The sequence below is a fragment of the Lathyrus oleraceus genome, chromosome 1 (genome assembly GCF_024323335.1).
Source record: "Lathyrus oleraceus cultivar Zhongwan6 chromosome 1, CAAS_Psat_ZW6_1.0, whole genome shotgun sequence".
NCBI classification, from domain to species: Eukaryota; Viridiplantae; Streptophyta; class Magnoliopsida; order Fabales; family Fabaceae; genus Lathyrus; species Lathyrus oleraceus.
The window spans coordinates 56,729,003-56,756,193 of NC_066579.1; the positions used below are offsets into that span (position 1 = coordinate 56,729,003).

General features: G+C 37.1%; 1 protein-coding gene and 1 pseudogene across 1 annotated transcript; both read right to left on the reverse strand.

The window, feature by feature from the left end:
* Window positions 1-21,771: 21,771 nt before the first annotated feature.
* LOC127108819 (F-box/kelch-repeat protein At3g06240) lies at window positions 21,772-23,248 on the reverse strand. Its single transcript, XM_051046027.1, has one exon. It carries the CDS (start codon window positions 23,149-23,151, stop codon window positions 21,952-21,954), a length of 1,200 nt encoding a protein of 399 aa, XP_050901984.1. The 5' UTR covers window positions 23,152-23,248; the 3' UTR covers window positions 21,772-21,951.
* Window positions 23,249-24,361: 1,113 nt separating this feature from the next.
* Window positions 24,362-26,157, reverse strand: LOC127091147 (uncharacterized; annotated as a pseudogene).
* Window positions 26,158-27,191: the final 1,034 nt, after the last annotated feature.

Consider the following 27,191-nt stretch of genomic DNA (forward strand, 5'->3'; position numbering starts at 1 on the left):
TACTTAGGTTTTCCATGAAATTAGGTATCCCCAATAGCATAGAACAATTCATAGTCATGAGAAATCATTGGGTTTTGCTGTGGAAACCTTGTATGTACAGGTTTTGGGGGAAACAATTTTGAAAATGCAGAAAACCCCAAAAACCCGTAAGGTTCGCTAGCACTCGCTAGGCGAACCTGGGGCGAGCATTCGCTGCCACTTCGCTAGGCGAAGCAGCAGCGAGCAAACCAGTCCCTTATAAAAACTGTTTTGGTTCTAATCTGTTTGTTTCGTGTTTGTTGCTTTATCTCTTGTTTTGCAGAATGGAGTCAAGATCTAGTGCTGGCAAGAAAAGAAAGGGTGCGGCAACTACTTCACGAACCGTGCCGATCCAATTCGATACCGACAAGTTTGTCGGTGCAAAGCAAGCGGCACGGTACATCGCTTTGGAGAAGCGAAAAATTTTGCCTGAGAAGCGTTTTCTGATTAACCCACAGGGCACGTATCGGAGTTTTGCCGGGTTGATCGATACAAAGAAATGGGATAGGTTGATAAATCCCTTGGAACACTATGACATCGCTACAGTGCGGGAGTTCTACGCTAACGCATTGCCAGATGATGATGAGCCCTTCACTTGGGTCTCTAGAGTGGCCGGTCGGCCAGTTCCTTTTGACAGGGATACGATCAACCAAATCCTCGGGGAGCCGCTTCAGCTGGGTGCTGACCAAAGAGACCAGTACCATATTGACCTCCGACTGCACAAGGATGTCCCAGCAATTACGGCCGCCCTGCTTTTACCAGGGAAATCAGTAGAGCCGAACCCATCTGGGGTTCCTATGAGATATCATCGGGAGGACATGACTCCCATGGCTCAGCTGATTCTTCTTCTGGTTTTGACCAACATACAACCCAAATCCCACACATCTACTGTGCCGATCCCAGTGGCACATTTAGTACATTCCATCCTCGCCAATGTTGAGATTGATGTGGCGAGGATCATTGCCAATGAGTTGAAGACGGTAATAGAGAGCGGACTGAAGTCGGGGGCTCGGGTGAATTGCCCCCTTGCATTCCCTTGTTTGATTATGAGTCTGTGCATTAAGGCACGAGTGCGACTTCCGTCTCGGGGACAGGTTAGGATCCCGGCTCCTATTGATGACCGGTATGTGGCAAAATACTGCAGAGCTAAGGCCACCGGCAGCAGTGCAGCCTCAGGTAGCACTAGGATTTCTGATGGTCCTAGTGCTTCTACTCCCAGGGTCGATCCATACCTGAGGGCTGCGTGTGAATTCAATTTCGAGTGGATGGCAGCATCGCAGAGGGCTATGATTGACATGCACGACTCGATGCAGCGTTTGCAGCTGCAGGGTAGTGGTGCACATGCTTTGATGACACGGGAGCAGTTTCTGACTAATGCAAATTGGCCCGTGGACGTGCCAGTCTATTCTGAGGGGGTGGGAGCTGATGATGATGATGAGGATGATGATGAGGCGACCGGTTCTGAGGCCGGTAGTGAGGAGGAGTCTTGAGCCCTTTGTGGGTTAAGTTTTTGTTTTTGTATTTCAGTTTTTTTTTTATTATTATGGCATTTTTATTTGTACTTTTAAATTTTGTATTTTGACCATGGGTTGTACTATTGGGGTGTTTTGTCCCCCACGAACAAAATTTTACTCTTCAGTTAATGTTATTTATGTTTGTTGTTAATTTTGTGTGTTTAATAAATTTTTGGTTGAATAAGTGGCAAACCCTTCTAGATTGGTTGCTCCTAAAGAAGTACCCAATGAAGGTGCATCCGAGCTTGGATGGCAATGATAAGAATAACAAGTGAATGAAGCTAAGGTACATGGTTACCGTCGGCTAGAATTTTAGAATGCATTAGGAACTTTACTCTTTTTGGTAAATTGAATATTGTCTTTGTGCAACATAATTGAATGAATGTTTCATCTAGAACCTAAAACCACAAAGTGTGAGGAAACCTCCATTGTTCACTTAAATGCTGGATTCTAATAAGTTTTGTTGATTCATGTGATTCATTATTTGTCTGTTATTATTGTGAAATTGTGGAAGCAATTAGAAATGATCAAGGAACTTGTTTTCTTTCGAGCACAACTACATCCAAAAACAACTTACCTGTGAGCTGAGAGAGAATTTGTTAACCCCTTTGAGCCTAAACAGTCGAATCTCGGCTTGAAATAAAGCGAGATCTCAAAAATCTTTTTTTTACAACCCGGAAAATATTGATTATTGTTCTTTTGCCGTAAAAAGGTAAGAGCATTCACTTAGGGTGTGGAAGAAATAAGTTGGGGAGAACGAAAAAGAATTGGTAAGCACCACAACTCTTGAAAAAGAAAAGAAAAACCGAGCAAGCATAGAAAAATATATGTATAGAAAATATAGAAAAGAAACATCTGTTTTGTACATTTGATGTGAAAGAAAAGAACAAAAATATAAAGAATGAAAATGAATGCTTGCTTGGAAGAAAAATAGTGAAAAATAAGAGTTGAGTTGTGGAATATGTGTTGTGAAGGTTACAAATAAGAAACAGATGAAACAAGTCGAGTAGTGTGAATAATACTGTGAATGTCTCTTTTGCATCGGCACTTTCGTTTCAATGGCCTTAGAAATGACCCTTGTTTGTTAACCTGACCAAGCTTCAACCGAAAAGCCCTTAGTGATCTTTTTGCTTCCACAGTACCATTTTTAATTGATTAGACATTGTATGAATCTATTTGATATCTTCATTATTTGTTAGTGAGTGAGATTAGTCCCGCGGTTGCAAACGCGCAAAATCTTCATTCCTTATTCGAAGAGGAGAGATAGGATGATTCATTCAGAAGAGTATTGTTGTAGATAGATAAATATTTTGCATTACTATTTAAGTTTTAGTTCTTATGTATTATTTTATTCAAAACCGTTGGAAACGTGTATTTGCGGATTTCGCTTGTGTTTGAGCCGTTTATCCAACTTCGGAGAAACTGTTTCTTTATGCAAATCCTCTTGTCTTTCAAGAGGCATACTTTGCTTGAGGACAAGCAAGAATCTAGTTGGGGAGAGTTGTTAGATGCCCAAAAGTGTTTATTTGAGCTATCATATGTGGGCATCTTTCACTCTTTTACCCTGCTAAAATTGTCAAAGTCACATTTATTTTACATGGAATGCGTACATTGATAAACAAGCTTGGTGCCTTTGATGTGTTTGTTATTGTGCAGGAAAGGCATGAATTAATCGATAATAAAGACACAAGAGAATTGGCAAAGGAACCAAAGCAAAGGAGCATTTCATCTGCCAGCTCGCTAGGCGAGGATGTGGCGAAGCAAAACCTTCGCTAGGCGAGCTCCTGGCGAAAGGCTCCAGTAAATTGGTTAATTAATTCGCTAGGCGAACTGAAGGCGAAGTGGCAGCGAATTCAGTCTGTTTTGGTGAAAAGAGCAGCCAGCACTAGCTCGCTAGGCGAGGCTCTAGCGAGTCCCCAGCGAGCATTCCAGTAGCAAAACCTCTCAACCTCGCTGGGGCGAAGGTTGAAGCGAGTTCTTCGCTAGGCGAAGGTCTGTTCGCTAGGCGAACATGACAGTTCCACAGGCCCAGTTTCTCTGGGCGCAGGGGCATTTTGTGCCCACTTTTGGCCTTCGCTAGGCGAGCCATCTGCTCGCCTAGCGAACGTGACAGTTCTGCACTTGTCTATAAGTAGCAGGTGCCACTTTTTGTGACCATACCACTTTTTACCAACTTTTCCATTTTTTGTACTTTCTCTTAGATATTTTACAGCATTGTTTGGAGGGATTTTTGATGCCCTAATTTCTTTTCTCTTCATCTATCAACCATCTTCCACAAAAAGAAGGTGGATTCCCATCCAACTTCGATCATTCGACTTGGATGTTGATCAACCCTCTTTTCTTACTTGCCGACCAAGCTACCATGAAAATGAGTAGCTAAGTCTCCATTTGTCAAGGTTAGATGTAGGTGATTTCCAAGCTTTGTGTGTAAATGTAAGGATCCTCATTTGTAAACTCTTTAACGGTAAATATATGATGAAAACCTTGTTTCTATTTAAAACTCTTTGTGTTGGTATTTGATCGAGAGATGTTTACCGATTCTTGACCTAGGTTTTCATCCAAACTTGTTTGTTAGCTAGAGATAGTAACGAATGATTTTGTTCACCATAAGGTTGAACCAAAACGTTGTCTTTTTGATAGATTGTGTTCGAGAGAAACAATGGATCAAAATGACAAAACTCACAATGGGTGTTCGAGAGAAACGCATTGAGAGGACTTTGTGAAATTATTTATCATCTAAAGGAGTTTATAATATTGTTGACCGTGCAAAAACATGCAAAGCAAATGTAATCATTGAAACCTAACTTTGACAATATTTCTCATATTAATCAAAAACATAACTTTTACCGCAATTAATTACTTTGTATGCAAGATAACTTGATTAAAACCAAAACCCTAGTGTTACATTAAGTTAAGATTAATTCAACCATTGAACGGCAGTGATATCTTACAATCTCTGTGGATACGATAACAAAACCCGACACTTAAAAACTGTTTCAACAACCACCCTTAGACCTGAAACCACTATGAACCCTAGATGTAGAGTCGAGTGCTTTATTGCTGATCAAACATTGTCCGTAACTGGATAACCATAAAGACAGTTGATGGATGAAGGTGAGAAAAACAAGAAAGGGGGGTTTGAATTGTTTTGGAAAATAAGCGCTTTTTCAGAATAAGACCACACAAGGATTTTATACTGGTTTGCTTATAACACAAAGCTACTCCAGTCCACCCGGCCAAGGTGATTTCGCCTTCAACAAGGACTTAATCCACTAATCTTGAAATATTATTACAACCAACGTCTAAGAGAAAGATCTCTTAGTCCTCTCAAGTATACAGACTGCGCAGAGTCACTTGAGGAATATAAAACAATTTAGATAAAAACAGAATATGTAATCTAGAGTGCTTCTAGGATAAAGCAAGTATTACAGCAGTAAGAGCAAATAGAATGTTTCACGTTCTGAGCAAAAGCTCGTGAAGGATTGAGAGAGAGATAGAGAGAATATTTCAGTGTGTTCAGGTGTATCTCTTAATGAGGTTCGCCGTTCTTTATATAGAGGTAAAAAAACGACCGTTTGTAGTAATGGCAGATATTTAGTCTTGATGAAAGTTTAATGCCATAACTTCGTTGTTTCTTGCCAGAACAAGTTTGTCTCCCTGAATAACTTCTTTCCAAATATAGTTTCTTTCCATTTGAAGTTTGAAGTTTCTGTTACTCTTTCTGGATAAGGAATTCTATTATCAGAGTCTGCGTTACTCTGTTAAACTGAGATTTTGAGATGTGGCTTCAGAGCTTCTGATAGTCCTCATCTTTTAGATTTCCAGTGTTGTCTTCAGATGACTTTGAGACTTCTGGAATTCTGATATACGGTTGCTCAGAGTCAGAACTTCTAGAGCGCGTTTCTACTTCAGATGCTTCTGATCTTCTGGTAATTTGTATCTGATTTGATTCTGTATCTGATGACGCGATCAGATTCCTTTCTTCTTGTTTAGAGTCCTGCACACTTAGAAACTTTTCGTTAGAGTGCCATTTTTGGTTTCATCCTTTGTTATCATCAAAATCCTGGAATCTGTTGTAGAACTATTTTTGTTCTTACAATCTCCCCCTTTTTGGTGATGACAAAACAAACTCAAATGACAGATGAAACATTCAAAATTAAGAGTTTATCAGATCAGATAGAAGTGAGCTCCCCCTGAGATAGGCTAGGGAGTTCAGAAGTTCTTACCAGAGCTTCCAAGCAATGAAGTTTCTCGATACCTTTCTGCAATTTCTTAAGTCAAGTGTTAGATGGATTTATTTTATAGAATAGTATGTTTGCAGAGTGCTTAAGGCATTAGGCAATTTTTCATCAGAGCTATTTGATTTCTCCCCCTTTTTGTCAGAATCAAAAAGACTTAAACAAAATAATAAGCAGGAAGAATATATATATATATATATATATATATATATATATATATTCATATAAGAGAAAAATCATCAGAGACAAAGACAAGCAAAGCAACAAGCAAAGAAATCCTAAGTGCTTAAGGGTTGGGAGGAGGAGGCATTCTCTGAAGCAGTTCAGTCAGCAAATTCTGGATGTTGGCGTTGACAGTGTCCTGTTGATCCAATCTGGCCCGAACTTCCTTTTGCTCCTTCTGAAGCTCCTCAAGAGTCCTGAGAACCAGGGGGGCAAAAGTATAGGACTCCCCCTGAGTCAGAGCATTCTGTTCTTCAGCGGCTTTGGCTTCAGCTTCAGCAGCAGCTTTTGCTTTAGCTTCAGCAGCAGCGGCAGCATCAGCTAGAGCTTTGGCCTCAGCTTCCCTTGCCCTTTGAAGTTCTTCTTGTCTTGCTCTTTCTTCTGCTTCCCTTCTGGCTTCTTCTTCAGCTTCTCTGGCTAAGCGCTCTTGTAGTCTTGCCTCAGCGTCTCTGATAAAATCATTTCTGACTTGCTCAGAGAGATTCTTCAGCTTGAAGGCCTCAGAAGTCATCCAGCCAATGACTCTGTTCCAGTGTGTCCTCACAGAGGAAGGATCATCACTGATGTCAAAGTTTATGGTCAGAGACTTGACCTTCTCTACTGATGCTCCTGCAAACAGCATAATTGCTTCTTCTAGGGTTGGCAGGGAGTGTTCTGGTTCAGATGATGGAGGTGGAGAGTTTGGAGGGCTTAGGTTGAGAGTTGGAGGTTCAGCGGAAGTGTTTGGAGGGGTAATGTCAGAGGTAATGGGTTCAGATGGTTGAACGTCAGAGGGAGTGATGGTTGGTTGTTCTGTGGGTGGTGAGGTTACTTCAGGTTCAGTTGGTGGTTATTGTGATTGTTGTGAAGCACGGTGTAGAGTCTGTAGTTGGGCTAGAGTAGGAGAAACGGGGTCAGAGGGTTCAGTGTCAGAGGAAATGACAAAATAGGGAGGTGATTCTGGGGCTGAGGATGAGGAAGTGGTTTGATTCAATTGTTCAGCTTTTGATAGGGGTAAGGAGGTATTGGCAAGGTTGAATTTTGGTAAAGGTTGAGAGGTTCTGGTCGTTGAAGGAGGAGTTTCATATGTGGTGTAGAGGGGTGGTAGTAGGGAAATAGAGGAAGCAATTGGCTTTACAGAAGGAGCAGGAGAGGCAGACTTACCAGAAGACTCGTGCAGAGGTGCTAGAGGTCTTGATTCAGAGGATTCTCCTAGCTTCGCTTTCTTAGCCTTCGAAGTCTTCTCAGATGGACCTCTTTTATATCTCATAAACTCTGGAGTTGTATCTGGCAGTTCGCTCAATCTGAATTCTGAGATGTCCACTCTTTCATCTTTTAGACGTTGGAGATAGTGGAGAATTGCTTCTTTGGGTTCTTCCTTATAGAACATACATAGACCATTTGGAATTTCCCTCTGGTCTTTCAAGGCTTCCCAGGAGGTGTCCAGAGTGGGTCTAACGTTGATTTTCTCCAGAATCCCCATGCTCTTTAGATTCCTGGCGTTCAGAAGCCTTCCGGTTTCTATTGCCAAGTCTTCCATGAGTCTGTGTTTTACCAGATGGTCCACGAGACCATTTTCTATCAGCACATCTGAGAGGAGTCTTCCCAGAGGAATGTAAGTTCTGGGTTTCATGTTATTCCTGGTTTCCCGTACAGAATCTCTGAGGTATTTGAAGAGGAGCGTTGGGAGGCATAGCTTTAGACCTTTATGAATACAATACAGAATACATTTCTGATCTGTATTGATGTAATCAAATGAGTTTGACACTGGGCGATGATGAATAGTTCCCAGAATGATTTTGAGCCATACCCGGAGGTTCTGATGCAGTTCTTTGTTCTTTAAGGGGTTGCCTTCTGCGTTGAGTTTGAAGATTGTTGGGTTGATTTCTTGAGCTATGTATTTCGCCCTAAGATTGATGTTGTAAATTCTTCTTCCTCCAGCTTTCTCCATGTTCAGCAAGGCAACTATTGATTTTTCAGTTATCACAATTTTTACCCCCAAAACATAGGGGACGATGAAATGATCGTCAGCATCAGCAAACCTCCAGAATTCCTTAATAAGATTTGGGTAAACTGGACCGTAGAGGCGTTGAAAGTAGTTTCCCCATCCTTGTTGATGAAGTTCTTCAGTGAGGTCTACGCCATTTATCTTCATGTTGTTAAAATCCACCAGGGATTCACACAACACGTCCAGTTTCTCAAAAGGAGTTACAAGGTTAATATGAGGCTCACGGTCAAGAATGTGAGGCTCCTTGTAAACTGGTGTAGAAGTTACGCCTGTAACTGTTAGAGTAGGATTGCTTGTGCTTTGAGCTGCGTTGCTGGAGTTCATTTGCTGAGAGTAGTTGAACACTGATTGTTGTTGAGAATCCATTGTTGATGAAGAACTGGGATGAAGATGAACTGTTTGCAGAAATGCCTGAGAGAACTGGGTTAAGAGAGTGAGTGAGAGTGAAATGTGTGCACAGTGTGAGAGGAGTGTTTAAATACCCAAAAGAAACACATGCAAAACGACACGCAAATCAGAGTTTAGCACAAAAACCAAGATAGCACGCTTAGAGGGAGAAATGATTATGGCTCATTAATGATGTCTTATCCCAACAGTTTGCACACTGCTCGAGGAGATCTCAAGAGTCTGTCCTTGATTACTGCTGGACAGCTGTCTAGAAGTTCCAAGGTTAGACGCAAGTCACTCCACGTGTTGATGCATCTGATCTTCAGGAATACCAAACGATTGGTTCCTGGAGATTTCTAACTCAGATAACTTCTAACTAGGTAGAAGTATCAGAGTCAGAGGCATAATCCATTTGTTTATGTCAGAGTCTCTTTTACAACTTCAGAGGCACATTTTTATTCAAGGCAGTTTTGAATGTTCAGATTTTCTAAGATAAAGAGGAATCTATCTTCAGCTAAGGGTTTAGTAAAGATATTTGCCCATTGATGATCTGTATCAATGAACTTCAATGTTACTATTCCTTTCTGAACATAGTCTCTGATAAAATGATGTTTTATTTCAATGTGATTAGCTCTGGAGTGTAAAATGGGATTCTTACTTAGACAAATGGCAGCAGTATTATCACAAAAGATAGAAATGTTACTCTCGAAGATTTGTAGATCTTCTAACTGATTCTTTATCCAGAGCATCTAAGTCGTGCACAGTGATGCTGAGATGTATTCTACTTCTGCTGTGGACAGGGCGATAGTTGATTGTCTTTTGCTGGCCCAGGATATCAGATTGTTTCCTAAGAGCTGACAATTTCCAGATGTGCTTTTTCGTTCCAGTCTATCTCCTGCGTAATCTGCATCACAATAACCGGAAAGTCTATACTCTGATGTTTTCTCATACATCAGGCCCAGGTTAGGAGTTCCTTTCAGATATTTGAGAATTCTCTTAACTGCTGTTAAGTGAGTTTCTCTAGGATCTGATTGGAATCTGGCACAGAGACAGACACTGAAGAGAATATCAGGTCGAGTAGCAGTCAGATAGAGAAGAGAGCCTATCATCCCACGATAGAGCTTCTGACAAACCTTTTTACTGACTTCTTCCTTTTCAAGAATGCAAGTTGGATGCATGGGAGTCTTTGCAGAGTTGCATTCAGCCATGTCAAATTTCTTCAGAACATCTTTTATGTATTTGCTTTGATGAACGTATGTGACTTCTGAAGTCTGGTTGATTTGAATTCCTAGAAAGAACTTTAGTTCTTGCATCAAGCTCATTTCAAATTCAGCCTGCATTAACTCAGAGAATTCTTGACAAACAGAGGCGTTAGCTGAACCAAAAATAATATCATCAACATATATCCGGCATATCATGAGGTCATTGTTAAGGTTCTTACAGAAGAGTGTGGAGTCAAATTTCCCTTTGATAAAATTATGTTCCAGAAGGAAGTTACTTAGACGTTCATACCAAGCTCTGGGAGCTTGTTTAAGTCCATATAAAGATTTTTTAAGTTTAAAAACATGTTCTGGATAATTTGGATTTTCAAAACCTGGAGGTTGGTTGACATACACTTCTTCAGATATATAACCATTAAGGAATGCGCTCTTGACATCCATTTGGTACAATTTGATAGAATGATTTATAGCGAAAGATACAAGAAGACGAATAGATTCTAACCTGGCGACTGGAGCAAAGGTTTCATTGTAGTCAATACCTTCTTGTTGACTGTAACCTTGAGCTACCAGTCGAGCTTTGTTTCTGACGACTTCTCCTTTCTCATTCAGCTTGTTTCTAAATACCCATCTAGTTCCGATGACGTGAGTGCCTCTGGGCTTGGGAACAAGATCCCAGACATCGTTCTTTGTGAATTGATCTAATTCTTCTTGCATGGCTAGAACCCAGTCGTTATCTTGAAGTGCCTCATCACAGGAGGTAGGCTCAATCAGAGACACTAATCCCAGAGGAGTCTCTTCAGAGGTCCTGAAGGTAGATCTGGTTCTGATAGGTTCGTCCTTGTTGCCCAGAATCAGTTCTTCAGATATGTTGAGGCGACTTTTAGCTTTCTTTGGAATTAATGGAAGATCAATTTCCTCAGGATTTTGAGTAGCAGTTGCTTCTAGAGTTTTGTCAGATCCTGCAAGAGTGATTTCTAAATCTGCAAAGTTTTCAATTAGCTTTGACTTTTCAGAGTCAAGCTTATCGTCAAATCTGACATGAATTGATTCTTCCACAATTTTGGTTTCTGTATTATATACTCTGTAACCTTTAGAGCGTTCTGAGTATCCTAACATAATACCTTTCTGTGCTTTGGAATCAAACTTGTCCAGATGTTCTTTAGTGTTTAAAATAAAGCAAGAGCATCCAAATGGATGAAAATATGAAATGTTTGGTTTCCTTCCTTTACACAGTTCATAGGGATTCTTTTCCAGAATAGGTCTTATGGAGATTCTATTCTGAATATAACACGCTGTATTTACAGCTTCGGCCCAAAAGTGCTTAGCCACATTCGTTTCATTGATCATGGTTCTGGCCATCTCTTGGAGTGTCCTATTCTTCCTCTCTACAACTCCATTTTGTTGTGGAGTTCTTGGGCAGGAGAAATCATGGGATATTCCATTAGAGTCAAATAATTCCTCAAAATATTTGTTTTCAAATTCCCCACCATGATCACTTCTGACTCTGATAATTTTAGAGTCAAATTCTTTTTGCACTTTGGAACAGAAGCTAGTGAATACAGAGTGAGACTCACTCTTGTGCTTAAGGAATTTCACCCATGTCCAGCGACTGAAATCATCAACAATAACTAGTCCATATTTCTTTCCATTGACTGATGCTGTTTTCACAGGACCAAATAAATCAATGTGAAGAAGTTCCAGAGGCTTAGAGGTAGAAACAAAAATTTTCTTTTTGAAAGATGTTTTTGAAAATTTTCCTTTCTGACATGCTTTACACAGAGCATCTGAAGAGAACTTCAGTTTAGGTAGGCCTCTGACTAACTCGAGTTTATTTAGCTGAGATAGTTTCCTCATGCTAATGTGGCCCAAGTGTCTATGCCATACCCATTGCTCTTCGTGAACAGACATCAGACATTTCACATTTTGTTCTTTTAAATCAGAAAGATTAATTTTATAAATGTTGTTTTTCCTCTTGCCTGTGAATAGGACAGAACCATTATTTTGATTTATGGCCTTACATGTTTTTTGATTAAAGATCACATCATAACCGTTATCACTTAATTGACTTATGGATAACAGATTATGCATTAATCCTTCTACGTAAAGAACATCAGATATGGAGGGAAGAGTATCATTACCAATAGTTCCGGAGCATCTGATCCTTCCTTTCTGATCTCCTCCGAAGCCTACGAATCCAGTGTCTTTAAGTTCCAGGCTTTGGAACATAGACTTTCTTCCCGTCATGTGTCGCGAGCATCCAGAGTCCAGGTACCATGACTGGTGTTTGAACTTTGCTGCATAGAATATCTGCAACATAAACAATCTTATCTTTTGGTACCCAGAGTTTCTTGGGTCCTTTCTGATTAGTTTTCCCAAAGTTTCTTATCACTTTGGGTTTTCTAGCATTTTCAAATTTTTGTTCTTGTGTGTGTGTATAGTGATATGAAAATGGAGATTTAAGTTGGTCACTAGTAGAAGTTTTATCTTCCTTAGGATCATACCCAATTCCTTTTCTATTGTTCTGACTGACTCCATAAATCATGGATGCCATTACACTCCTTCCTATCCCATTTTTTAGAAACTTTTGAAAGGCTTTTTCGTATTTATAAATTATCGTATTTGAAGTTTGTGGAGCTTGAGATAACGCTTCTTCCAGTTTTAAACAATTTTTCTTTGCTGCATCTCTTTGTAATGTTAAAGATCTGTTTTCATCTTCTAGTTCTAGAATTGTCATCTCAAGTTTGCCACATTCTTCAAATTTTTCTTCAAGACAGCCTTTTATTGCTTTAAACTTTTGTTTTAGTTTCTGATATGAGCTAAGAGTTTCAGACAAGCATGATTCTAGATTAGATCGAGAGAGTTCAGAAAATACCTCTGCAGATTCTTCATCTGAACTATTATTGGATGTGGTAGCCATGAATGCTACATTGGCCTGTTCATCAGAGTCAGATTCTGATGAGTCAGACTCGCTATCATCCCAGGTAGCCATTAATCCCTTTTTGGTTCTGAGGGAATTTTTCTTGAAGCTCTCTTTTCTGGAACTGTCTTTCTTTAACTTAGGACATTCATTCCTGTAATGACCTGTTTCTTTACATTCATAACAAGTAACATCTTTGTTAGTTTTACCTTTAGGCGTTGATTTTGATCGATCCCCTCTGGGTCTTGGTCTCCTGAAGTTATTATTCCTCTTTTTCCAGAGTTGTTTAACTCTTCTGGTTAGGAGGGACAATTCTTCTTCATCATCAGGATCTTCCTGTTCAGAGTCATCAGCATCTTCTGTTTCGGCCTGGAATGTTTTGTTTCTGTCAGATTTGCGTTTTTCAGATATGGACTTTAATGCTACAGACTTGTTCTTCTTCTGAGGCTCATCTTCCTCTAGTTCTATCTCATGGCTTCTGAGGGAACTGACAAGCTCTTCAAGACTGATGTTGTTCAGATCCTTTGACAGCTTCAGGGCAGTGACCATGGGTCTCCACTTCTTTGGCAAGCTTCTGACTATCTTTTTGACGTGGTCTGCAGTTGTGTATCCTTTGTCTAGAACTTTGAGACCTTTAATAAGAGTTTGGAATCTAGAGAACATTACCTCTATGGCTTCGTCATCCTCCATTTTGAAGGCTTCATACTTCTGGATTAGAGCCAGAGCCTTTGTTTCTTTGACCTGAGAGTTTCCTTCATGAGTCATCTTCAGGGAGTCAAGTATATCTTTAGCTGTTTCTCTGTTGGTGATTTTTTCATACTCATTATAGGATATGGCATTGAGAAGTATCGTTCTAGCTTTGTGATGATTCTTGAATTCGCGCTTCTGATCATCTGTCATCTTACTTCTGGGAACTTCAACTCCAGCATTAGTTACAGGAGGTTTGTATCCATCTGTGACAATGTCCCAGAGATCAGCGTCATAGCCTAGAAAGAAACTTTCAATTCTATCTTTCCAGTAATCGAATTTCTCTCCATCAAAGACAGGAGGCTTAGCATTGTAACTGTCTCTTTCGTTTGTCTGGGCCATAGTTCTTCTCGTTCTGGATCTCTCTACATGGTTAAGTGTTTGATTGAAAAATCAATAACAGAGCCGAAGCTCTGATACCAATTGAAGGTGAGAAAAACAAGAAAGGGGAGTTTGAATTGTTTTGGAAAATAAGCGCTTTTTCAGAATAAGACCACACAAGGATTTTATACTGGTTCTCTTATAACACAAAGTTACTCTAGTCCACCCGGCCAAGGTGATTTCGCCTTCAACAAGGACTTAATCCACTAATCTTGAAAGACTATTACAACCAACGTCTAAGAGAAAGATCTCTTAGTCCTCTCAAGTATACAGACTGCGCAGAGTCACTTGAGGAATATAAAACAATTTAGATAAAAACAGAATATGTAATCTAGAGTGCTTCTAGGATAAAGCAAGTATTACAGCAGTAAGAGCAAATAGAATGTTTCACGTTCTGAGCAAAAGCTCGTGAAGGATTGAGAGAGAGATAGAGAGAATATTTCAGTGTGTTCAGGTGTATCTCTTAATGAGGTTCGCCGTTCTTTATATAGAGGTAAAAAACGACCGTTTGTAGTAATGGCAGATATTTAGTCTTGATGAAAGTTTAATGCCATAACTTCGTTGTTTCTTGCCAGAACAAGTTTGTCTCCCTGAATAACTTCTTTCCAAATATAGTTTCTTTCCATTTGAAGTTTGAAGTTTCCGTTACTCTTTCTGGATAAGAAATTCTATTATCAGAGTCTGCGTTACTCTGTTAAACTGAGATTTTGAGATGTGGCTTCAGAGCTTCTGATAGTCCTCATCTTTTAGATTTCCAGTGTTGTCTTCAGATGACTTTGAGACTTCTGGAATTCTGATATACGGTTGCTCAGAGTCAGAACTTCTAGAGCGCGTTTCTACTTCAGATGCTTCTGATCTTCTGGTAATTTGTATCTGATTTGATTCTGTATCTGATGACGCGATCAGATTCCTTTCTTCTTGTTTAGAGTCCTGCACACTTAGACACTTTTCGTTAGAGTGCCATTTTTGGTTTCATCCTTTGTTATCATCAAAATCCTGGAATCTGTTGTAGAACTATTTTTGTTCTTACAATGGATACTCCACGAAGCATGCTGAGGGACATGAGTGACCTAGATAGAATTTTCCATCCTACGTAACAGGATAAATGTCTATGGGCCCAATATTGAACTGGACAAGGATAACACGGTCTATGCCTTGTGTTCAATATAGACATAAGGGCAAAAGGGTAATTATACACATAAGTATTATCACAGAAGGATTTTTCAGATCACATGACATTTTCGTGTCTTGGGTAGCAGTGATGTGTTGCTAGATACCGCTCACTGTTTATTATGTTAAATACGTGATTTAATATAATTGTCAATGCCGCGAAAACCTACAGGGTCACACACAAAGGACGGATTGATGAGAGATAGAGTAACTAAGGAACACCGTAAGATACGGTGTACTTAAGTGAATTGTAAAACATCGTAAGGTACGGTATACTTAAGTAGAATACGAAATATGGTAAGATACCACACGCTTAAGTGATTTTGGCAATTATAAAATATGGGCCACTTACACTTAAGTGGGATTTTTAGCTTGAAGCCCACACAAGTGGTTCTATAAATAGAACCCTTGTGCAGAAGCATTCATTGCGGTTACATTTTCGTTTTCTCTCTCTCTCTCTCTCTCTCTCTCTCTCTCTCTCTCTCTCTCTCTCACTCACTCACTCAAAGCCTTCATTCGTAGCAACTAGCACTGAGATTGAAGGAATCCGTTCGTGTGGACTGAGTAGAGGCGTTGTCATCGTTCAACGTTCGTTCGCTCCGTAGATCTGCATCAAAGGTTTCAATCGTCACAAGAGGTAACTATTCTATCACTGATCATGCCCATTCGTAAGGATCACTAAAGGAGAAATTTTAATTTCCGCTGCGTTTTGGATCGCCAATCTCCTTCACGATCATCTGACACCATTGTTAGGAGATCCTTAGGATGATTGGTTTCTGAAATTATACTCAGTGTAATCCTTCCAAGTTATATAAATAAAAGAGATTCTTATGGTCAATCAAATTGTTACAATTCTTATTATTACAAATATTTGCAAATAAAGTAGTATGTTCCTTGAAAATAAAAACAATCAAAACATTGCATTTCATACATCATTTGCATAACAGGTTTTTCTTCCGCCAGATGTCTTATTAGTTATTCTTTTGTGCTTCAGCCAAGCTGACTCATCGATACAATACTCGTGCCAATCATCCGAGAATCATGGAACACTTGGAAAAAGAGAACCCAAAGTTGAAGGACGAGATTGCCCGCTTGACTTCCATGATGGAGTCTATTCTAGTTGCTCATAGTCAGTCTTCTCCAACTCATGCAACTCCTCCTCCTCAGAGGATTGTTATTTCAGAGCTTGTTTCCTCAATCGTGCCTGTTACTCAGTTTGCTCCTCCTATGCTTGCCGGTTTCATGTCAGATTTGCCATAAGTCTGGACATGATGCTTATGTATTCTACCACAGATACTCTCACTCAAGTGCACCTTCTTTTCCCTCACCATGAGCTCCCTTCAATCCCTACATGGTGGCTCCACGCCCCTCCTATCCTCCCTCATTTGGATACCCATATGCTCCAAGGCCAACGCCATCCAAGCATCTTCAACCACGGGTGCTTCTTACAGGTTCAGATCCAGGTTTCAACAACCAGTGGTGGTATCCTAATTCAGGTGCGTCTCGCCATGTCACGCCTGAGGCTTCAAACTTGTCTGATTTTTCTTCACTGTTTGGAGCTGAACAAGTGTTTATGGGAAACGATCAAGGTTTGTCCATTAACTCTGTAGGTTCCATGAATTTTCCTTTATCCAATCATCCTAATTCATCTCTAACTCTACATAATCTTCTCCATGTCCCTCACTGTTAACTGACAACTTTCGTCCAAAAGAGTAGAAAATGTGGCGACCATAAGGGTTGTCGGAGGACTAGATCGACGAGGGAAAAACTATAGCACAGGGTCTACATAGAAAGAAGCCAGTCGAAGTCGAAGGCCAGGACTCCATGATGGGAGGTGATCGTGGGTGTCTGAAACGTGGGAAGTTACCTACAGACGTGGGAGAAGTGAGTCGACACGTGTCATCTCGAGAAAGAGTTGCAACCTCTAAACAGTTATTTTCTACTAGTATTTAATCAAGTTGTAGGGATCATTTCAAAGGGTGGCATTTTGAACATTGCAATATGAGTACACTAGAAGTAGCAAAACGTTTACGAGAAAAGAGTCATCTCCCTACAAATATGTACTTTTGCTTCCATTATATTTACCAGTCATTTAACTTACCCAATTGTCTTTGTTTATTTCTCTTATTTCTACCAGCCTTTTTTCTTGCATTACATTACTTTACTGTATTTTTAAACTTGTTAAAAATTACATTTATTACCTTTAAACATTCCAAGTACTTTACCAACAGAAAGTCATATACTCAACAGCAAGTTTATGACTTTGTAGCCGGTCTTGCAAATAAACCTCTGATAGGAAGGCTAGAGATTATTGGCGAAAAACACTCATATCACTAAAAACCTCATAAGTGTCAGTAAATTCACACAAGATAATTGTGTATTCTTTGAGTTTCATCCTCAGATGTGTCTTGTAAAATCACAGGATTCTTCTAAAGTCCTTCTTCGTGGCATTGTTGGAGCTGATGGTCTTTACAGATTTTCCAATCCTGCCTCATCCATGTCCAAGCTTCATAGTCATAGTACTTGTAATAATCTTAGTTCAACTTGTAACTCAGCTGCTACTTGCAACTGTATCTCCCTTTGTAATTCTGTTTCACATATTAATAAAAATGCTCATGATTCTAGTTGTCAATCTTATCCTATTGCACATGTTTCTACCATTAATATGCCTAATTCATATCAAAATATGTTGTGTCCAAATTCCATACCTAATAGCAAATATGCTTTATGGCACACAAGACTTGGACACCCTCATCACCATGCCCTTACAGCAGTTCTCAAACTATGCAACATTCTCATCCCTCATAAACCTCCTACTAACTTATGTTTTGCTTGTTGCTTCGGCAAGTCTCACAGACTCCCAACTTCTCTATCTACCACTGTCTACCATCATCCCTTTGAACTTGTTATGTGTGACTTGTGGAGCCCTGCACCAGGTCATTCTTCAGGTGGTTACACTTATTTTCTCACCTGTGTTGATGCCTTTTCCATATTTGTATGGGTTTTCCCTCTTAGGTTATAATCCGACACTCTAACTCAATTCATTCACTTCAAATCCATGGTTGAACTCCAATTTAATTGCAAAGTTAAAGGGGTTCAAAGTGATGGAGGTGGTGAATTCAAACCCATGGTTTTCAAGCTAGCAAGTGTGACCTTAGCTTGTTCTTTCTCCATACCAGCAGCTTAACTATTATCGTCCTGGTTTATGTGGACAATATCATCGTCACAGGAAGTTCTCAATTGTTCATTGCTAACCTTATCAAGAGTCTCAACACAAAGTTTGCACTCAAGGATCTAGGGCAGCTAGAGTATTTCCTAGGGATTAAGGTTACTCACTTATCCAATGGCTCTTTACTTCTCTCTCAAACAAAATATGTGAGTGACTTGCTTGCAAAAGTGAATATGTCTACGGCTAATGGAATGGCTACTCCTCACTGAACTTCACTGTCAATTTCAGAATCCAAAAATTCTATGTGATAATCTCAGTACAATGACATTGGCTCATAATCATGTTCTTCATAACAGAATAAAGCACATTGAGCTGGACATTTTCTTTGTGAGAGAAAAGGTTCTTAAAAGAAGTATGACTGTAGTGCGTGTGCCTGCTCAGGATCAGTGGGCAGATGCCTTAACAAAACCCCTCTCTACTACGAATTCCTTCCTCTTCGTGATAAGCTTAGAATGTTCAACAAAAGAAGTTTACTTGAATCACCCTCAGCTTCTAAGTGGGAATATTAGAAGATGTATATAGAATATACTTGATATAGGTTATATTATGTACAATAACAAAATAACTTAACTGTCAATTAGTTTGTTACGCATGTCTTATATATAATTACCGATTGTACTATCAATTTTCAAGGAATACAAAACATAATTCAAGGAATACAAAACATAATTCTTTCATCTCTCATCTTTTCTTTCTTTCCTTTATTCTAACATAAAGCTAATTAGTTTGTTACACGTGACTTATATATAATTACCTATTGTACAATCAATATTCAGGGAATACAAAACATAATTCTTTCATCTCTCTTCTTTTCTTTCTTTCCTTTATTCTAACATAAAGCTCTTATATACGTGCAAATATACTAAAATGATGAAGTGAATTGGAGCCCATGTGATCAATTCCACCCTTAGATGCTAAGTTTTTGTTTCTCCTGTGCAATGGAAAGATTATACACACTTAACCCAAAATCTGAGACCTTCAGATTCTCATTTTCATCTAACAGAATGCTTTATGGCATATACCCTAAGATAGATTATCTCTTGTTTGAAAAACCACATAGGGTACAACAATAGAATAAGAAGTTCCCCTTTCAAGAGCAATGGCACCAAGGAACAAAATCAGAATCAGACACCAATGCACCCAAATGTCTCCTCTTTTCTGACAACCACCACTGTTGGCACCGGAGCAACTATGATTGGTTAAATTTAAAGTGATACTGTACCTACATTAACATGACTCAAGATCAACAGAAGCTGCACATTCCTTATTCTCTAGTGAACTCAACAAGAGTTTCAATAAATGATAACCGTCCAATCTTCAGGATTCAACAAAAGTAGTAATTAAATACGGAATGTTTCATCAATCATTCCCAAGTTTTGGTACTGTATATGAATAGTCCCTTGTATCACATACATCTTTGTGCACAAACCACAGCCTGCAATGCGACTATCAGCACGACAATTGATAACCAAATAAAAAGGATACATTTGTGTCTGCTTTTTTCCTTTTACGGGCTTCTAATATCTATTATATAATTTCAGAAAGAGCGTCCTAAATTAATTCTCATTACGTCATTGCTCGGCTTAACTTCATATATGCATTACCATCCAAGTGAAATTGGAATCAAGCCTAAAAGTAAAAAGTGAATCAGTAAGTTTAACTAAAAACATGCATTATCTAAAAACATGGTATTCTATAATCTAGCTTCTCCCTTCTTGTGTGATTCATATTCATAATCAGTTTACTTTTGAAGGTATAAGGATAGGAACCATACCAACTAAGGAAATTCAGTTTCAAAACCCATCCTCAGAATAAGCTTTTTTCTTGTTTCACAAATGCACCACACCATCTAATTATGAGCAGATGCTTCCATCCCCCACCAACACAGTCATTCAAACCACAAGATAGATTATCTCTTGTTTGACAAACCACATAGGGTACAACAACAGAATAAGAAGTTCCACTTTCAAGAGCAATGGCACCAAGGAACAAAATCAGAATTAGAAACCAATGGCACCCGAGTGCCTCCTCTTCTCTGAACAACCATCACTTACAAAAGCTTAATCTGAATTAGATTGTGATAACTACGATTCTGTAAAACCAGACACGCACAATTCCAGCAAACAATACCTGCCAAACAACACTCAAACGGAATGAACTCAATCATACAACTTAATTTGAATAAGCAGGCACCACCACAGTAGTGAAATTTAATGAGTTTCTGAAACTCAATCAACTGTATAATTCAAAAACTAAACTACATATTATCTAACTCATTTTTCAATTCTCCTGCCAATATCAAAGTGAGAAAACAATGTTAAAAAAAACAAAGATGCATGATAACTTAACAATATTTAGACATAAAACAACAATAACAATTAAAAATAAATAAATAAATAAAAAGAGAAGACTCAAACATGGAGTTAACACTGGACTCATGCAACACACTACCTAACTCCTGTGATACTTTCATAGCAATCCTTTCCCATCCTTGTCAAAGCGCATCTATTCATGTTAGTAATTTAATCACAGAATACAAATACCTCACTTGTTAGTACTTTAATCACATACAAACACGGAATATAAATACCTCACTTGTTAGTACTTTAATCGCATACAAACAAATCCAAAGTTTGAGCGAGAGGTTTGAGAATCTCATTTGTGCAAGTAATAGATTAACAAGAGATCAAACAAATACAATTCAGCAAAACATACCTACTAAAAACCACTCAAATGGAATGAATTCAATCATGTGGTAAAATTGACATAACTACATTCCTATAGTTTCTCTTTACTCTTCAACAAAGATCAAAAACAGGTTTATGGTGTAAATAAATCAAACAAACAACTGAATTTGAATAAGTAGACACTACAACATTAAAACCTGATGAGCTTATGCACTTCATTCAAGTGAATAGTTCAATAACTCACTTGCAAATTATGTAATCAATTTTCCAATTCCCCATTAAACTATTAAAATGAGAAAACATTGGAAAGAAAAATTGACAACTTCAAGATTAACTAACTAGGCAGAAAACAATAATAATAGTAAATATATGATAGGACTCAACCTAGAGATAACACTGGATTCATTCAACACACGGTCAACTACAAGTAGAATCAATAGAGACATGGAGATATAAATGTCATTGTTAAGCATGACTTCCTTTTGATTGTACTTCAGTTTGTTTGTTTATTTGACAAGACAAATGCCATTGCTATTTACATAGTGTAGAACTTAGCATCTCATTCACTTTATTGATTTCTTTTTAGCTGGAATAGTAGTGGGGCTTTGCCTAACAAATTAATGGATGACTAGTTCCATCATTGCAGTTGATAAGAAGTTTAGAGACTGTGTTACAACTTCCTTAAAGTAGCACAAATTATAAATAAATAAAAGTTGATTGTTCAACCCATGAACAAGAGCCTTTAACAGCTTGCTGCAAGACTGTGAAATGTGATAGAATACTAAAATCCCAATACAAATTACGATAAACCTTCAGCAACAATAAAGCAGAAAAGTGACCATCAAATGCACAACTTATAACCAAAGCATTGTACCAGCAAAGGAACTATTGTAAAGCATGAATAGGGAAGACTGAGTAAACATAATGTTGCTCATTACCATATCACGTTCCAAAATGCAAATCATTTCTATGTAAAATAGGAGACCATTGAGTAAAGGAAAAATATCATTATTACAAATAACAAATAGATAATAATTTGCAAATAAAAAGAGAGTAAACATCAAAATAAAATCCATAAAGCAAGATTCATATTGCTAAGATGTTTTTAATGACCTATACTTGAAAATAATTACAACATACGCAATTGACAAGCATAAGTATATATAGGAAAACCCTAATAACAATTGGCATAAGCCTCTCGGGGAAAATGTTTGAGATTATAAAAGAAAAATAATCAATTATTTATCTGCCCAGTGCGAAAAAGGCTTTCTTTGTAAATGACAATGTGACAAAAACAGAATTTCCCTTTAATACCAAGCTCCTTGAATATCTGGGTACTAAAATTAAACCAAACTAATTCGTCATCTTTTCTTCTAAAGAATAAATCACCATTTTCTCCCACTCCAATAGGCTCCTCGATGCAAGGTAAAGGCCCTAGAATGAAGATTTTAGTCCAAGACTCTTTCACGCCAAGTTCACCCAAAATTGATATGTGAAAAGTAGTCGTATCTACATAATTTGAGATAAAAGCAATGTGGTCGTTTAATACCAACAAGTGTCTACTGACAAATACAACATCAGAAGCATCATTCATATCCAAGGGCATGGATGTTGTACAAAAAACCTCACTGCTTAAGTCAAATGACACTAAATATGCTTTATTTTGATATTCACCTTCACTTAACAAACCTTCATCGTACCAATAACACAGTCCCTTCAAATAAACAAAGGCACCTACCTGCCAATGAAAACTTCTAGGCATGTCCAAATCAAGTTTCTTCCAAGAATTGTTTCTTAGACTGTATACCTCCCACGTGGCGTCGCGTGTCTCAGGAATCTCTAGCTCATCTCCTGAGTCATTCTCATAGTCAGTCTCAAAGTCAGTTTGACAGAATCGATAAGACACATATCGAATCACCTTGTAGTCATCTGTGACATGGTCATAACCAAATCCATGATACTCAAAAAATATATACTCATAAAGTATCGGTGACCCCGCAGGACTGGAAGGAAGGAGCTTGGATTCTTGGGTGGCTGGGTTCCATAATACAACGCATGATGATTGCCCTTGAAAAAGACAAACAATGCCGTTAATAACTGGACCCAAAATATACACCTCGTTTCTTTCCTCTTCTTCAAATTGATGAGGCCAATCTAATTTGATCTTATTCTCATCAGATAGCAAATATAGCTCTTGAAATGGTTGAGTTTGTAGTAAAAGGAAAGATGAACCCTCTTCACATTCATTATTTCTAGACATGAAATTGTTGCCGTAAATGTTCATGAAATTAGGGTTTTGAGGCAAAAGTGACCATGATTTGCGTACACAGGTGAATCGTTTCAGAGATTTAAGAGGCAATTTCGATAAAATGGAAAAAGTAAGATCATCAGGAATGTGATAGCTAACCTTTTCGGATGAAATCGATTTCAACATCTTCTCAAATTCTTCCAAAACTCGCAGAAAGATCGAAAGTAAGAAGTAAATGATTTCTCGTTTCAGTTTTTCACGAATACTCTGCAGAAAAATTAAATAATTAATTCTTGAGAAGAAATATATAATTATTAATTTTTTCAAACAATTATTAATTAATATTTTTTTATTTAAGGGTGATTCTCTGAAAGTAATAGTGTAAAAACAATTTACACTCTTATCCAATAAAAATATAAATATGAGATTAATTATGTCACTGTAAAAAGTTTTATATCGTGGATTTACCATCCATTTATATTATTTTGTAGATTTTTAAAATAAAAGTTAAATTTTTTTTAATATCCGACATCTATAATTAACTGTATAATCACTGTCAGTGTATTTCAATTAAACTCTAAAAATATATTATTTTATCATGTCATACAAGTATTTTAACACTATCATCCAATAAAAATATATTATTTTATCATGTCATACAAGTATTTTAAATTTTTCATCTGACTTGACGGAATGTATAATTGTGTTCGACTACGTAAATGGATCATCATTTTTCTCTATTTTCTTTTGACCACACCAATTCACTGGTAAATATTATCTTTTGACTTTTATAAATAAAAATACTGAATGTTAACTACGCAATTAACTAAAATATCACTTTGAATTTTTTAAATAAAATATTATATAATTATTATTTTATAGAAAACTTAAATAGTAAGTAAGTAAAATAAAAATATTTAACTGAATGTAAAATTTAATACTTTGTTAATTTAAAGTTTTTATTAGTAAGATACCCGTGTGTCCGCCGAATAAATTAATTTAATCCATATATGTGCTCAATTTAAAATGAGTTGTTTAATTATATTATATTATACTTCACTTAACATTTCACATTTGAATCCAAACGAATTTAATGAGATTCTCATTGCTATATTAAATATATAAGATGTGAGAAAGTTAATTTAATATGAATTAAACAACGTTTAGAACAAACAACTTAATTGTTTCTCTATATAACACGAGAAAAACAATACGTATTTTAGATTTTGATCAACTCTAAAATTTAATTTTCAAAATCAAACTACTAAATTGAGTACATAATTAAAATCACTCTCAGATAAATAAAAATCTAAAAAGTGCATTGAACATACTAATTGTAAGTCAAGTCAAACCTATGAATAAATGTCCTGTTTTCAAAGTCTTTTTATAGCATATATCAAAAGTCCTTTCTCACCATGATCTTGTAGTTGATGTATACTTGGATTATAAGAAAATGTCCAACTAATATGTCAATATCATATGATAGTGTTCCATCTATAGAAACGCAAAAAAAAATAGTAGGAAAAACATGAAATAGTAGATATAGTGAGGACATATCAATTGTTACCTATGAAATATTGTGAAAAAGTTCTTTGAAAACTACATTAGTTGTTATTTTCAAACAATGTTTATCATTGTCATGAATCAATATTTTGAGATCATCTTTGCTTTTCACTCTAGAAACTGCGACATATAGCTGACCATGGCTAAAAACCTCTTTCGGCAAGTATAGTCCAACAAAGTCTAATGATTGACCTTGTGATTTATTAATAGTCATAGCAAATGAGACAATAATGGAAAATTGTTTCCTTACTAATTTGAATGATCAAGATGATTGTGAAGAAGACATGGACATCCGCGGAATATAAATGATATTCCCAATATTTTTTTCATAAATGATTTTTGCCTTGATGACATGATTTGCAAGCTTGGTGACGGATAGTCGCGTACCATTACATAATCCTTCAGATTGATCCAAGTTACGCAACAACATAATAGTTGCGCCAATTCTCGACTTGATGGAATTATTTGGCAACCCTGATGTTTTAAGAGAATTCAAGAATTCCGGAGTTAAGTGTTCAAATGCATCAAAGTCAGTAGATTCAGATTTATCAATTGAATCACTACTTAGATTTTCATTTTCCTCTCTTTCAATAGAAAATAAATAACTAGTATGAAACTATAATAGATTTAATCATATAGAAATGATTGACTTAATTTGCTAATAGGGGAACTAAGTACTTAGAATCAACTTTGTGATATAATCATTGATATCGTCAACCACTTCTATAGTAGAAGCCAAAATTGCTCTACTTTGAAGATAATTTGAATCATTGTAGTTATTAATTAGATTTGGATATGTACTTGCAACAATTGCTTCAATAGGATCCGTAAAGTTAGAGATAAAAAAATCATCTGGAATGGTAATGTCAACATAACCATCATTTGCCTCTGAGATAGTTCCATCACCAATTTGTAGTATCCATTCTGAGAAATTTATGATATCTTCAGTGGTAGAAGATGATGACCCAGATTGTAATCGCATGTTCTTTGTAAGCTTAAGGACTTTGCAATGATCCCATATATATGAAGCATTGATTGTTGCATGTACAATATCTGATCTAGAACCTCTAGGTATAATAGGAAGTATTTGTCTAAAATCTCCACCAAAGCCAACCACTTTACCTACAAGAAAAAATTTGACAAAGAATCGTCATCACTCATAATATCTTTCATAATTTTATCAAACGCCTCAAAACAAAACTTGTGTGCCATTGGTGCTTCATCCCATATAATGAGATTGGTTACTTTAAGCAAGTCAGCAAGCTCATCTTTTTTATCTATATTGCAAATAGATGTTTCAAGTGTAGGAACTAGAATCTTAAATTTTGAATGAGTTATCATTCCACCTAGTAACAACAAACTTGCAATGCCACTCGAGGCAACATTCAAAATAATTTGTCTTTACGAACGAAGTGTTGTAGAGAGAGTGTTCCACATAAATATTTTACATGTTCCGTCATAGCCATATAAAAAAAAACACACTATCTTATTGGTTTTGCACGGCTTCCATGATTTCATTGAAAATGCCTCTTTGTTCATCTAAAGAAAGAGATATATTAAATATAATTAGTAATTGCAAATAATAATGCATATTATAATGAATATATACATTAGTAATGTACCTGTCATGGAGGCAAACAATCCTTGGAAATTTTCGTTTTCTTTATTTGGATCATATTCTCTCTCTTTATATATCATTATGTTGCCTAGGAAATTAAGCACAAAGTCCTGTGGATATGGCATTGTCTTGAAGTCCTTCAAACTGCGTCCATTATTTTGCAAATGTGTTTCTAATTCAATGAGTGTTAGTTGCTTGATTTCTTCTTTTGTGAGTGTTAGTCATATTTGATATAGATGTGTTATATAAGGGTTTATATAAGAATGGTCAAAAATAATTATAGAAAGTATAATTAAGAAGTTGGATGAAAGAAACAAGTGTAATAAATTTATTACCTGAATGTCTTGTAATGCAAAGTTGGTCGTAAAGAATATCGTCAGATAAGTACATCCAAGAACTGTGCCAAATATGCTCTGGTCGATTCATTGATGCAGATAACAACATAGTAACAAAAAATTTACGCAAGAAATGTCTAGAACCCCAAACATGTGCCTCCTTGATTGCTTCAATAAACTCCCGTTCATCTTGGAGAAATCCCATTGCAAAACATGCCTCCCTAAAGGTTTTGTGTTGAAACCCATTAACTTTTTTTATGTCGTCATAATATATTGGTCATTTCTTAACAGTCAACATCATTCTAAGATAATATAACTCTCATGTACTTTGTGGAACCCAAATTAGGCGACCAATTGTGTACCCTCTTTTTTGTGGTTTCCAAATCTTGCTTTGTTTGACATAAACAAATTTTGTGACAAATTGACCATATGTCAACAACCTAGCATCTTCATACTTTTTGTTTGCCTCAAACTAAATTGTAAACATAGATTCAGTTACACTTGGTTTGAGTAACACATTTCAAAGTTGCTCAAAGCCTTTGTAGTAAACTAAATTCTCTCCTTCCAAGTGAAAAAATAATCTTTCAACAGCTTGTTTCCTTCCATGAATTGAACATGAGAATATCCTCCAACATGCTTCACTTAGGGAAATATATGTACAATCAAGATATTGCTCAATTTCATTTGTTTTTTTCCCGTTTTTTGAAATA

Coding starts and splice junctions, on each gene's coding strand:
- LOC127108819 (XM_051046027.1), bottom strand. CDS start 23,151: ATGTTGAAATCGATTTCATCCGAAAAGGTTAGCTATCACATTCCTGAT.